Source organism: Eucyclogobius newberryi, unplaced genomic scaffold, assembly GCF_026437365.1.
Source record: "Eucyclogobius newberryi isolate DKJ021-1_F unplaced genomic scaffold, fEucNew1.0.hap1 SCAF_21, whole genome shotgun sequence".
Taxonomy (NCBI): domain Eukaryota; kingdom Metazoa; phylum Chordata; class Actinopteri; order Gobiiformes; family Gobiidae; genus Eucyclogobius; species Eucyclogobius newberryi.
The window spans coordinates 10,946,387-10,960,475 of NW_027315846.1; the positions used below are offsets into that span (position 1 = coordinate 10,946,387).

At 37.7% G+C, this 14,089-nt stretch overlaps 1 protein-coding gene across 2 annotated transcripts in view; it reads left to right on the forward strand.

Moving 5' to 3' along the window:
• Positions 1 to 14,089, forward strand: part of atrn (attractin) — a 157,903-nt gene that overhangs the window by 19,442 nt on the left and 124,372 nt on the right. For both annotated transcript variants that reach the window (XM_072457533.1, XM_072457531.1), the window contains exons 2-5: positions 3,062 to 3,145; positions 7,770 to 7,883; positions 8,138 to 8,266; positions 11,158 to 11,354. In XM_072457533.1, the coding sequence (XP_072313634.1) occupies positions 3,062 to 3,145; positions 7,770 to 7,883; positions 8,138 to 8,266; positions 11,158 to 11,354 (524 nt within the window). The remainder of the gene's footprint in view (positions 1 to 3,061; positions 3,146 to 7,769; positions 7,884 to 8,137; positions 8,267 to 11,157; positions 11,355 to 14,089) is intronic.

A 14,089-nucleotide genomic window follows, 5' to 3' on the forward strand; every position in this document is an offset into this window, starting at 1 on the left:
TCGGAGTATAAGTTGCACCAGCCAAAAAATGCATAATAGAGATGAAAAAAACATATATAAGTTGCACTGGAGTATGAAATGTGGTTGCAAGTGTGAAAATAACAAATAACGAAAAAAGGTGCAACTTGTTGTCCAGAAAATACAGTAGTTTGTATAAAAAGTCTTGGTTTGTAGACGCTATCCTTAAAGACTTCTGCCTCTGGACTGACTCAGACCACACCTCAGGGATTATAGTTTTCTAAAAAATAGTCTAAAAAAGAGTGTGGGGAGGACATTCAGTACATTGTTGCTGTTGGGATTCGAACTGGCGACCCTGCGGCCAGCTGCACTTGGAGCCTGCATACTTGTGACTTGTGCTCATCCACCCAGGCAGCTCGACACAACACACTGGAGATCGTTGATTCCGCTTGACAACGATTGATTCACCTTTGGAAACTCCCTGCACAAGCCTCTCTAGTCAAACGGCAGTGTTTTCAATGTAATGTTGCTAATTTATAATCTGCCATTTTGTCATATTTTTAGCATAGTGCCTTGTATTGTGTATCAGAGAAGCCTTTTATAGTTGGGATATGTTGGTGTTGGATTTCAATACTAAGGAATATACTTCAATTTTTTTTACCATTAAAACATCCTTTTTCCAGCACTCAGGATATCATTGTTAGAAATTAATTGTCATGTCTTCTGATTTTTGTGTGTGATCATCATGCTCCTCAGTCTGAAAAATGGACTGACGGAAAGATTTATTATTGGCATATTTTTTATATATTTTGTTGTTTTGATGACCTGCTGTTACCATTGTGTGCCACACCTTATTTAAGATGTTTAGGGTAGATTAGTATCTCATTTTTGATGCTTTTGACAACCTTACCCTGTCTGTCCAAAAAAGAGCTTCACCGATGCAGCAATTATCCAGTAGGAGGCTCGTACCTACTGCATTTGTTAGCTGAATGAAATAAAGCCAATTTTTCGCTGCGTTCACACTTGCAGTTCAAAATTGGAACCTAATTGGATCCTGGAACTTAAACTAAACCAGGACTAGATCGGAACCAAATCATTAGGACTCAAAGTGGGCCTAACAGTCCAGCCCACATGCAGGAAACCCGACGACCGGGGCCTCGACAGACGATGTGACAGGAACTGTAACTTATAATTGTGCTGAACTGATTATTTTCAGTTTGATTCAAGGTTATGTCTAACATCACTGTCAGATTTTGATACAATTACAAACCAACTAATTGTAGCAGAATGTACAGAACATTTTGCACTTTCTGATTTGACTTGCGGTAAGAAAATCCTCTGTAAACCACTGCTGCCTGAGCTTTCCTGTACGCCAGTAATGACACAATCAGGACGTCCCAGGTGTAATGTTTATGTAACCTCCCCCTCTCTATTTATTTATCGGTCTTTATCTCTGTCTCCTTCACCTTCTCTCCTTCACTCTGTCTCCTTCACTCTGTCTCCTTCACTCTGTCTCTCCTTCACTCTGTCTCTCCTTCACTCTGTCTCTCCTTCACTCTGTCTCTCCTTCACTCTGTCTCTCCTTCACTCTGTCTCTTCTTCACTCTGTCTCTCCTTCACTCTGTCTCTCCTTCACTCTGTCTCCTTCACTCTGTCTTTGCCTTCTCTCCCTTTCTTGTCTCTCCCTCCCTCCCCTCATCATCTGTCTCTCTGCTGTGTCATCACTCCTTCACCCCTCAGCCTGTGGTCCTGGTCTGGATGGAGACCTATTATATAATTATTACCGTACTTTTCTGACTTTAAGCCGCTACTTTTCCCCCACGCTTTGACACCTGTGGCCCATACAACGGTGCGGTTCATTTATAGGTTTTTACTGGCTATTGACCATCAAAAATCTCTAGCAAGAAGGGCTAGCATTTGACACTGTAGAAGAAGACGTCAGTAGACAGTGGTCACTGTATTTTAAGCTTCAACACGCTGTGCGTTTTATTACAAATTGATTCGTATTCACGGAGAAAATAGTCCAATGAGGAAGTGAATCTGGACGTGGCGAAATGCATGACACGCGGGCGCGCGGACATGCGATATACGGTTAAGAACCTGCTGCATTAAAATGAAACTTTCTTGCCCCGACCTGTAATGATGTGCATCACTACCGAGACACATTTCTGTGTAAATATCTCATGTTACAATGTAACACTCACTCGATAAGTACAAGCTCAGGAGCAGATGAACCAGATGTGACACAGACACAGGTGAATCAGCTCACACAGAGTCATCAAGGACAGAGGGGACAGTAGGGACAGCTCAGACGTGTATGTAAGATTGCAAAATGCTGTTTTATTACAATCCAACTCATGTTTACAGAGAAATTTATTCAGGAGCGCTGTATAGCCCAAAAAGTACTGTATTTATAATAATGAGGTTTCATCTTTGGCAGAAGGTCTGATTGTCCCAGAACAGGAGCTGTTCACCTGAGCCTGTTCAAACAACACTGACTCACTGTTTTAGTTTAATAACAAGACTGCACTGTCCAGGCCACTAAAGACGCACACACCCAACCATCACCTGATGTGAAGCAACTTTCTCAATATCGTGCAAGTGTGAATTTAATTTAATGCCACTATTTTTATGTTATGAAATGACTGGATGGATGGATGGATAGTTATTTAGTTCCGAGCCCTCACAAACTCTTTGGCTCATCGTTCATATCCACATACATTAATTTTAGACGCGCGTACAGTTTTTTCAGACTGAAGTAAAACTGGAATGGACCACCCAAGCGCAGCCCATCAGAGCACTGCTTCTGGCTCTTACTTTCAGCTTGACAAATAAAATACTCCATTATTATCTCAAGAGTCCTGCTTTTACAATCTTGTCATTGGGAGGAAAATAAAAGTTGATCAGCACCAACCACACAGATGTATTCTTACCTGTAGTTCTTTTAAGTATCTGCCTACAAAGGGTTTTTATAAATAAACTGAAATCTGAACGCTCATTCCTGGTCACTTCCTTTTAAGGCCGTGTACACTTGACCTGATATTTAATACGTTCTTCAATATTGACATTAAAGGCGTGTTTCTTTGGCTCTTCTGTCCTTCAGGTTGACCGGGCCGTCGGGACACCTCACTGATGGACCTGGCAACTACAAATACAAGACCAAGTGCACATGGCTCATCGAGGGAGGGTGAGTTCTGCACCTACTCAGCTCAAACACTACAAAAACACTGAATAATAAATGTTCTTGTATATTAGAGCTGGAAATAGCCTACATACAAATAGCCTCCTGTTGTAAATGTAAAATTAATATTTCCATATTTTCCAGGATTATCGTGATAACAATACTTGGATCAGAATTAGAATAGAATGTGACTTTGAATGTTTAGGTTCCCGTTCAAATTTTGCACAAAAAGTGATTTATTTAATTTAATTTGAATGATTATTATTCTGCCAGTGTCTGTTTTCTCACCAGTTTTGCCAACTGATCACCCTAAACCTACTTTAAGTTGAAAAGCATTGTTTGTACAACTGCTATTACTACAGTATCTACCTCTGTATCTACCTGCGTTGCACCAATGAAATTTCCCCATGTGGGACAATAAAGGATTATCTTATCTTATCTTAACTACACAAATAGAGTGTAGTTAAAACCCAGTTAATATCATTCAGATTTTATTTGTGATTAAGATGAGATACATTTCACTGTTGCAATGCAAAGTACAGGAACGACTGTGGAAGAAAAAGTCAACACATATATATTAAATCGGGATTCAATAATTGGCAATTTCCAGCTAGTATAACATACATTAATATATTGAACACATTTTTAAACTAGAGCATCGTCTTTTAAAAGAGTGGGATTGGTTTCACATGTGTACATTGGCCTTAACCTCAAACCCGAGGATGTGTCAAAAGACAGTATTGATGGCATGTGCAGTTGCCTCTAGTAACGGTCTCGGACTGTGTGAAGTTGGTGGATGTTGATGGATGGATGTAAAAGCCAAAGTAAGTGAAAAATCGAATACTGCCCTGTACTTCTGTTGTAGTCAGCAGCATCGTCGCTCCAAGAAAACTATTGATTGAGTCTTTTGAAATTCAAGCAATCCTCAGTTAAAGTTTATTCATTGGCTGGACCGTTTTCTTAACAAATCCTGCTCATTTTAGATGCATGCATCTTTTTAATAGGGATACAATGTCACACTAACTCATTTTAAAGTGAGCTAATTTACAGAAAATGTACTTTCTACATACCAGACAATAAATTCAATAAATAAATACAATTAAATAGATTACAAAATATTAAATTGATTAAATTGATTGATTAATAAAACAAATAAGATGAATAGATAAATAGGACAAATAACACAAATAAGATAAGTAGATAAATAAAATGTGTCCTCACTAGGCATGTGGCAATGTTAAAATTTGTTGTCACGATTATGGCCAAAATAATTAACAACAATATGACAATCATTTTTTATATGACTGTCGCTCTATGCATGTTATTCATAATATTAAAATGATAATTATCCTTGAGTAGCATATTAAAATAGAATATGAAATGTACGTTTTCATAAGGGAAAACGACAATAATCTTCAAGGCGTCTCAATCATACAAAACTGTACCCCGACCGATTATTGTCTGTCCTTTAATCACAATAAACTACTGGTATATTATTGTTTTATTGTCCCATCCCTATTCCTCACTAGTGTTCAGATGTACTACAAGGTGGACTGAAAGAAGAACTTTCTTTTCCCCCCCGGGTACTTGCTACGTAGATAATTATCGTACATTGTGTTCATTCTTAACAGCAAAATTGATCTGAGACGGCTTAATAATAGAAACAGGTTGATGGACTTCCTGTTCAAAACTGCAGAACTGAGAAGCCTCGACTCTTTTAGTGAAATGTCAATGTAACAAGCAGCGGATTTGAAAAAGGGCTACGTCCCATTTTTGGGCCTGGGGGGGGCTGGGCCTGGGGGGGCTGGGCCTGGGGGGGCTGGACCTTGGGGGGCTGTTATGCTACTATTGCTATAACATTAAAACGCACAGATGTTCTTGCTTTTCTATGTGACAAATTTGACAACTGTTTACATTAAAACTGTTTGCAATGAATGCGTTGCAAACAAATGTAGGCCCCATAAAAGCCATTTCTCCAGTCATAAGTTTGATGTGAACCGCAGGGCCATCTGTGACGTCTATAATTCAAATAAACGGATAATGCATCTATTCATAGTGCATCCTGTACATAAGATTATTTCTAAATGGAGCCCTGTATCCACACAATTTAGACGACTTTCACGTTTTCATCAAGTGATTCGAATGTAATGTACGACCGGCAAACACTTGAATGCAATCTCTTCAATGCTTCCGTCAGTCTGATTAGAAGAAGAAATAGTGGAACTGTTCAAAAGGAGGACGTCTGGGGAAATTTTTTGTATTTTTTTACTACAATTTCTGGTGTAAAGGGTTGAATAAATAACTACTATGATTAATTCTATATAACTGTTTAGGATAAGTGTTTAAATTCATCTTTTTGTTTTTGTTATAAATAATATATTATAGTATTCTACTCACTTCCTTTTTTCACTCCCCTGAAATGTGCTTTTCTGTGATTTAGTATATAAAAATGTAAATTATGTATTACTTTCCTTGGCACTGACTTGTCATAAATCAAATCAAATCAAAACAGTCAATAGTATGTTGGTAATATTTCCTAAAAGGAATGAGAAGTTTGAAAGAAATGTGCATATCTATTGTTTTTATACACAATTAAACGCTTCTGCAACACATAAAATCACATGTCTTTTACAAGTCTATGGATCTATATTGCAGGTTTGAACATTTAAGTTACATCTTTGAAATCATTTGAGACATTTCTGTCAATTTACAATTCAGTTTGACTTGATATGAGCTATATTAAATCTAGTTCAATTCAATTTCAATTCAATTCAATTCATTTTTGAAACGCCCAAAATCACAACAACGGTTGCCTCTGAGGGCGACAACTAGTAACAACGACTAGTAAACATTGTCAGATAAGATTGTCGGATAAGGTCGTCTACAATAAATGGGTGAATTGCATTGTAAACAACAAGAGCAGACATTACTGCTGTTTAAAGGTCGCTCGTGTTAATTATTCACCTTCACACTCTTAAAACCTGGCCTGTTTTGTTGAAGCTGAAGTTTTGCTCTGAGCTTGTTATGAGTGGGAGGCATGTGTGAGTTTATCTGGATAAATACAGACTGCAGGACATAAAGTGGCCACTGTTTTAAAGTGAAGATCTAATTGTGAAAGTAGGTCACTTATCAAACAACGTACTCATGCTGCAGTGCTAAGGCTTTGCATCATAAATACCTCTGTAAATGTATGATCTCTAAAGACTCATGTCTTTACGGTCAAGTGACGCTATAAAAATGACGTTGAACAGTTTTATTATGTAATGTAGGAAAACAATCATTTAAAAACTGGTTGTCAGGTTTGATAATGGTAAAACCATTTCTGAAAGTTACAGTTACAGTATTTTTATGAATACATTTTAAGGACAGAGATGGGAATAAAATATGTCCTAACACTGGAAATGCAATTGTTATTGTAGAATAAATGTTGTAGAACAATGTTTGCACGAATACATCCATAATACTGATGAGCGATGTTAATTGATTTATAAACTCAAACTTGAGTGGCTTTGAAAAGCACTGTATTGACATAACATGGCCTCACAGTACATTTTATGACAAAGATGTTGTGCAATGCATTCATTCAACTTCACGCTGTTATTTAATGTGTAGAATTAGTCAGTGATTCAGACATGGTGAAGTGCACTTCATTCATTCTTCATTGTAACATGAATCTAAAGTTAATATGACACTGCGAATTCTAGAGCAGGCGATAAATGTTTCATATTAGTTCTTTTGGGTTACTAATGTTGTGGTTGTGCAGCGCTAAAGCTGATGAATGCTGATGTTCATACACAAGTTGTTGCAAAAATTGACGATAAATAGCTTTTTTTTTTAAGGAAACAGATCTGTACACGGCATGGTGGCAGAGTGGTTAGCATTCTCACCTCATAGCAAGAAGCTTTTGGGTTTGACTCCTGAACCTTTCTGTGTGGAGTTTGAATGTTTCTCCCTGTGTCGGAGTGGGTTTAATATTTACCGTATCAATACAATATCGTGGGTGTTTCATTTGCGTGATTATCAGACGAAGTGCTTAGATGCACAGTGCTGCCTCCTATTGCCCAGGCAGTGAAAGCAATGGAGCCTCAGTACAATATGTGACGTGCATGACAGTATCATTATTAGGTTAATTGATAATCGTGATTATTTAGGTCACAATATAATCGTAAGAAGAACTAAAAAAAATAATAATCATGACTATTTTGGAAGCAAAATTAAGCCGTTTTAATTCCATCTATAGTTAAAAAAAAATACATACATCTAAATATAAAGTACTTTAGTTACATTTAATAAAGCTGGTCATAAACTTGAGAAATAATAACGTGTTGGACGAGATTTCACGCAGTCTCTGTAATAATCGTGAATAATTTAAATCGTGATGTTTTTTCTCACAATAATCTCGACACTAAAATTTGTGACATCCCCAGTCAAGATTTATTTCAAGATCAATATTTAACACCTGTTGTCATCACTACATATTTCAAACTTCAACCTATGGCACTACATGCATATTTAAATTTACCATTGGGTTTTCTAATTGAAGATTGTTAGTCTGGCCTTCTAATGCTCTTACATGGCTTGTTTTAATTATTTTTTGTCTGACTTGGTGTCTCTGGCCTTGTGTTTTCAGACCAAACACGATCATTCGACTCCGGTTTAACCACTTTGCCACGGAGTGCAGCTGGGACCACCTCTACGTGTACGACGGAGACTCCATCTATGCTCCTCTTCTGGCTGCATTCAGGTAAAACACTGGGGAAACTGTCATTGCTCGACACTAATCTGCTTTAGTTTTTAGTTGTTCAGCACCATACAGTCCTCTTGGTTTTGTGTAGTAATTTTTGAAGCCTTTTTCATTGTCGATTTGAAGAAACGGCGTAACAGTAAAACAAAAATGGTAACAAACAACACACTGTCCTAGCATAATCACTGAGACTGTAAGTACCCATAGTAAGAATATATTACAATAACATACGGTCTTTGTGTTTTTTTTGTCAGTGGTCTGATCGTCCCGGAGCGTTACGGGAATGAGACTGTTCCTGAGGTCGTGTCTCAGTCCGGGTTCGCCCTCCTGCACTTCTTCAGCGATGCGGCCTACAACCTGACGGGATTCAACATCTCATACAGGTCTGAGCAAAACCTAGTTCAAAAATAAACTTGATCCCGCGTGCCCAGTTTTCCATCCAAACTGAAGGAGAATTAAAGTCTCTCAGGGGTTTTTATCAGCATTGAAAAACATAATGAATGCTTCTATATTTAAGGACATCGACATTTTAGAACAATGAGTGTTGCGCTTCATCATGTAAGAGAAGATAAGATAAGATGACCTTTTATTCGTCCCACAATGGGGAAATTCCACTGTTGCAACACATACTAGACACAGAAACAGATTCGGCACAGAAGTATAATAATTAAAACAACAGATAACTTTGGAAAAAAAGTAAAAGTAACACTAAATATGGTAGATGGTTGCCGTTTTATTCTTATGACCTCTTTGTGTAGTACTAGAAACATTATTCCATCTATTGTCTTCGTTTTAAATCTTAATCCTAAAGATTGTGAAAGTGAAAGTGTCAAAGTGTGTCATCTTATTCGTATTATGACTGTTGTGGTTCTTTTGACGGGATAAAGCGACTTTTAAATCCTGATATTATTCGCTCCCCAGTGCCCATTGTTTCAGCGTCTGTCAAGTCTTATTTTAGGCGGGCGGCCCACTTCACGCCGCTCTCTGGGACACGATGACGCATAGAAAGCCCACCACGCTCAGATCATCAGCCTCTGCCTCGACACCGCTGTAGAGATGCATTAGATCACTCATGTCAGGCTACAAACGGCTTCATTACCATTCAGAAGTGCAAGAGGAAATCTAGTTGGATATGGAGAGATTTCACGCACATAATTGGGAAAAATAATAAATTAAGCGACAAATTGTGACTAGTCGACGACTTGGAAAATATTATTATGGTAGTTGTATTTTGTTAATAATGAACCTGGACTATACAGACTTTAAAACACATAAAAACATAACATCTTTTATAACAAAAACTGTGCCATTATTGACTATAACTATATAACTATTCTATATCTAGAAGCCTTCAGTTTCAACCTTTTATTTTGTGGCATTTAAAAATCTCAATATAGAATAGAAATAATCAAAAAAGATAATCGCTGACTAGTCGACTACTAAAATGTCAGCGACAGCCCTTATGTAAACACTTTTGGAGCATTTAACAATTGTGAAAAATTTATAAATTATGGGCTATTCATGTAAACTAGTCAAATTTGAAGAAATGTTTTTGTGAAAAAGGTTGCTATGGTCTGATTTAAAAAAAGGAATTACTACCACTACTGTATGTTATGCTTTGAAAGGTAATGAAACTGAAGGCTCAATTTTTTTGTAGAATCAGAATTTGCACACAAATAAGTGCTTTACATATATTCAAAATGCATTAGCAGCATCTACACAGGTGATTATTATCCTTTTCTGAATATCTCACTTGAACACACTGGCATAAACGGTGTACATTTATGTAAGAGAGAAAAATAACCAAAACACTTTTTCTTCTTAGTTTTTATGCGCAAATGTTTTCTAAAAGTGCAGGTTGTCCTTGCCAAACATCTGCACAGGCCACAATAGGCCGTGCTTTGTCGTTGAGTTTTCTGGTCCTGTTGTCATAGAAACGGGATTGAAGTTGGGCCAAGAAAAGGCGTAGTGAAATAAAAGAGAGGGCCTCGGGTCGCTGTCTTTGGTCTGCAAGCATCAAAACACTCGCCTCGGCAACAAAAAGGGGGACGATGGGCTTTGTGAAGAGAGACACACTTTAGACTGAGGCGAACCAGCCTGAGAGGTTCCGAGGGGCTGTGATGTATGCTATTCCTGTATTGTAAACTGATTGGCTTGACTGATGACAAATAGGCTTTGATCAAGTAAATCCTTAATGTATTGTTTGGTTACATTTATACGTGCATGTATTGCTACTATATTTCTGTGGTCCTTTCAGTCTCATTAACTTGTATATATTGTCCATTTGTTGATGCCCATCATTCAAAATAGGTTACAGATTGGTGCTATTTGCCATTATTGTTGAGTCGTGTCAATATTCTGGCTCAATTCAACCGAAATAGCCAACAATGGTGGCTGCTATTAGTAAAATAACATTAGATTATTACTCTTGAGACTGGGGCCGAGCAAGGGTTTATGGGCCCAATGTTTTCTTTTGTGTTTTGTCAATTGTTGGTTCGATTCAACACAAGATTGGTTGTAGTGATGGGTGTTCAGGGCGTAAAATAACAATTTAATTAAAGATAGGCTACCAATAGTGCACAACATTAACTTCAGAGGCTGAGTGGTTAGTCGAGAGAAGCTGTTACATATAGTTGGAGTCTCCAATTTTGGGTCATGCAAATAATTTATTGTATTTTTTTTTAAATATAGTTTTGCATGTTTTAATTTGCAGGCATTATCTGTATTGTAATTTTATATGAATACAAAAAAACCAACACAAATAAAAGGTAAATTATAGACATTCTATTTGTTTTGGCTCAACTCTAATAAATGTGCATTTTTATTTGTTTATCCCTACCTTTTGTTGTGTATTTGCTGGTTCAGAGCTTGTAGAGGAACTTGTCCTAATCTCAGCAGACACTTTACTCCGACAGCTCCAGACTCCAGGCTCAGAGCTGTGCACACCAGAGGAGCAGATGGCCCGCTCCAAAACACCACAAAACACAACAAAACACACCTGATGCTCAGAGTGTCCCAACAGGTCACTATGTACTTACGTATTCAAATCCTGAGCCTGGAAGTAAGGCTGGACTATGCGAGAAAAGAACCTGTGATCTGCAATTTTATCCATAGATTTTATTGATGCATTTTTGTCATATTTGCGAATATTTTAAATTACCTGTATTTATAGAAATAATTAAAAATAAGTTAGTAAAGTTGATATTTGACGGCTACTGACTAAAAATATTTAAAAATCGTCTGTGTCTGAATCCCTCTTTGTCTTTTCTTTCAGGGTGAACACCTGTCCCAATAACTGCACGGGTCATGGAGAGTGTCGTTTGGGGAACTCCACCGGCGCCGTGTCCTGTGACTGTGATGAAAACTGGAAGGGAGAGGCCTGCGACGTCCCGTACTGCGAAGCCAACTGTGGTTCCCCCGATCGAGGACTCTGCAAAGACAAGAACTGCATCTGCAACACCGAGTGGCAAGGTACGCATTAGTATGGAAGATGTAGTTTATCTGTTTGTACATTTCTATTAACTATAAGCCTTTATTGTGTCTGAAGTAAAAGAGAATGAGGGAAATAATATAACAATAAGAGAAACACTGAAACATAGGTCACTTTTTTCCTTTTAAATCATTTTATGTTGGTTAAAAAGAAAAATATATATATATAAATATAGGCGATTTATTTATTTCTCCATTTAATATACAATATTTCATAAAGGGAAGGGCAAAATGTGATGTTTAATATATTAAAGTGAGTCAGTAAGTTTTAGTGCAATGTGAAAAATTAAAAAAAATAATTGTTTTGTAAGGGTGCACGGTGGCAAAGGCTGTTAGCGCTCTTGCCTCCCAAGAAGGAGATCGTGGGTTCGATTCCCGGACCAGGCCAACATCACATGATCTCTCTGGGTGGAGTCTGCATGTTCTCGTGGTTCTCTCCGGGTTCTCCGGCTCCTCCCACAGTCCAAAGACATGCATGTGTTAGGCAAAATTGGTGACTCTAAAAATTGGCCCTAGTGAATGAATGTGAGCGTGAACTGTCTGTAATGTCTATGTCTCTGTGTTGGCCCTGCGACAAGTTGGCCACTGTCCAGGGTGTACCCCGCCTAAGGTCACTGGGATAGGCTCCAGTCACCCGCGACCCCGAAAGGGAACAAGCGGTAGAAAATGGATGGAATTGTTTTGCTTGTAGACATCGTTTTTGTGTCTACTTTTATTAAAATATTAGTACTAGTATTAGCTAGTTAATCTAATATTATGCTAACATTACAATCAATGGACAGAGGAGAAAAATACCCCAATCAGTCCGAACATTCTACAATACCATTTAATTACTTTCAAAAAAATGTATCATGAGCCCATTCTGTGCAATCAACAGCTTTTGTGTTCATTGAAATTTTGATTCTTCTGTTCGTCTGTGTTTCTGTCGTTGTCGATGGCTGAAAACACTTCTCAGTCTTTTCTGTATATCAGAGTGCATTGTCTCATTCAGGGAGCGTGAAGCAGGTCTGCACTTGCCAAAACTGTGCTGGAACTGTGGCTCTGCTCCCAAGAAGGATGATCCCCTCTGTCGCTGGCCAATTTCATGAGCTACATCATAAATTAAAGTCGATTTATTTAGCAATGCCGATTTTTGTTGTTGTTGGAAGTTTGTCAGAGGATTGGCATTTCAATCATTTCTGTGTCAGGGCAACGTCTAATCGTGTTAATACCACTTTCAATATTATTGAAAGTGGTAAATTATTCAACTTTGTGTGATTGTAAGGGATTATATCAAAGGTGACCGAGATATCGCACCTGCAGACATAGCAGCAAGTTTGTGTAAAGATTGTTCTAAAATTTGGATTTACCCTAATAAAATGAAACATGCCAACAAACGAGGGCTGCAACCAACGATCAGTTTGATAATCGATTGGTCTTGGGATTATACTTTAGAATTGATTAGTTGTTTAGAACGCAAAAGTCACATGATGACAATAATTTTTTACTACATCTGAGCCTTTTGAGGATCCTGGTGGTGCACATTCATGGACGAGTGTGTTCATCAAAATATACTACATTTACATTTTTTTCGTGTCATTTGTATGCAATTACGGCTTAATTTGAGTCATAAAACATTTTCTCAGCTCATGGCATGTTTTGGAACCCGTATATAGATAAGTTAATGACTATTCTATTACTAAAGTAGTTGACTATTATTTAAATAATCGACTAGTTGCGATTAATCAAGTTACTTTTCGCAGCCCTGCAACAAACACTTTTTCAACCATAAAAATGCTCTTCAATGCTTTCTTTAATCTTTATTTTGCTTCCAATTATTGATGAAAATGAATAAATAACATAAATACTGTATATCCCCAAACTTACTGTACTGACAATTAGGGGGGGGATCCTGAATATCCTGAATATTACCAGGATAAATACTAAAAAATTACAATAATGATGGCATTGAAATATCTAAGTGTGCTTAACGGTCGCTTTTGTTATATATTTTACTTGTTTCGGGCAATTTAAGTTCTGCTTCCATTCCTCACATTGTATCTCTTTAATTTTTGGTTTTAGTTGACTGTTTATCCTCTGCAGAACCTCCATAGCCAGTGTTTACGTCGTTCTAGGCTTTAGAGGTACCAATTAGCCACAATCTGTCTGGCTCCCCTCGCAACCGAGAAGAAAATCCATGCAATTATATTACGCTATTCCACATTTCATGTCATCCCCCATGCACATAGCTGTACTTCAGTTTACGATTTAACTTTATTTTAATTGTACTCTCTATACAGTCGCAAATAAGATGAGTAAATTAAAGACAAACTAAACTAATCTCCAGTCCCAGTGTTTACTTTTTATTCAAGCCTATTTACTGCAGTTAAAAACTCTCATATCCTTTGTCCACATTTTGCCTCTGCAGCTGCCCACACAACTTCTGCTGCCACCATTTTGACTTCTCCAGTGCCTCTCACAACAGTCCTTCTCTCGGTCATGAGTGTTTTAATTCACTAATGTGCAGCGAGTGCTCTCCACGTCCCTCTGAATGGACTCCTATGACCGTTCTAAACAGCTTTATTGGTCTCGCACAGCTTCACAGAGTCGCAGTTACTGAATATAGTGTGTCCATCGCATATTATCAAAGGCTAAGAGTGTTTAGAGGCAGCTTACTGTACTCTTTAACTATTAGTCTATTCCTTCTTGAAGCTAATAGAGTCAGTGTTGGGTAGCGT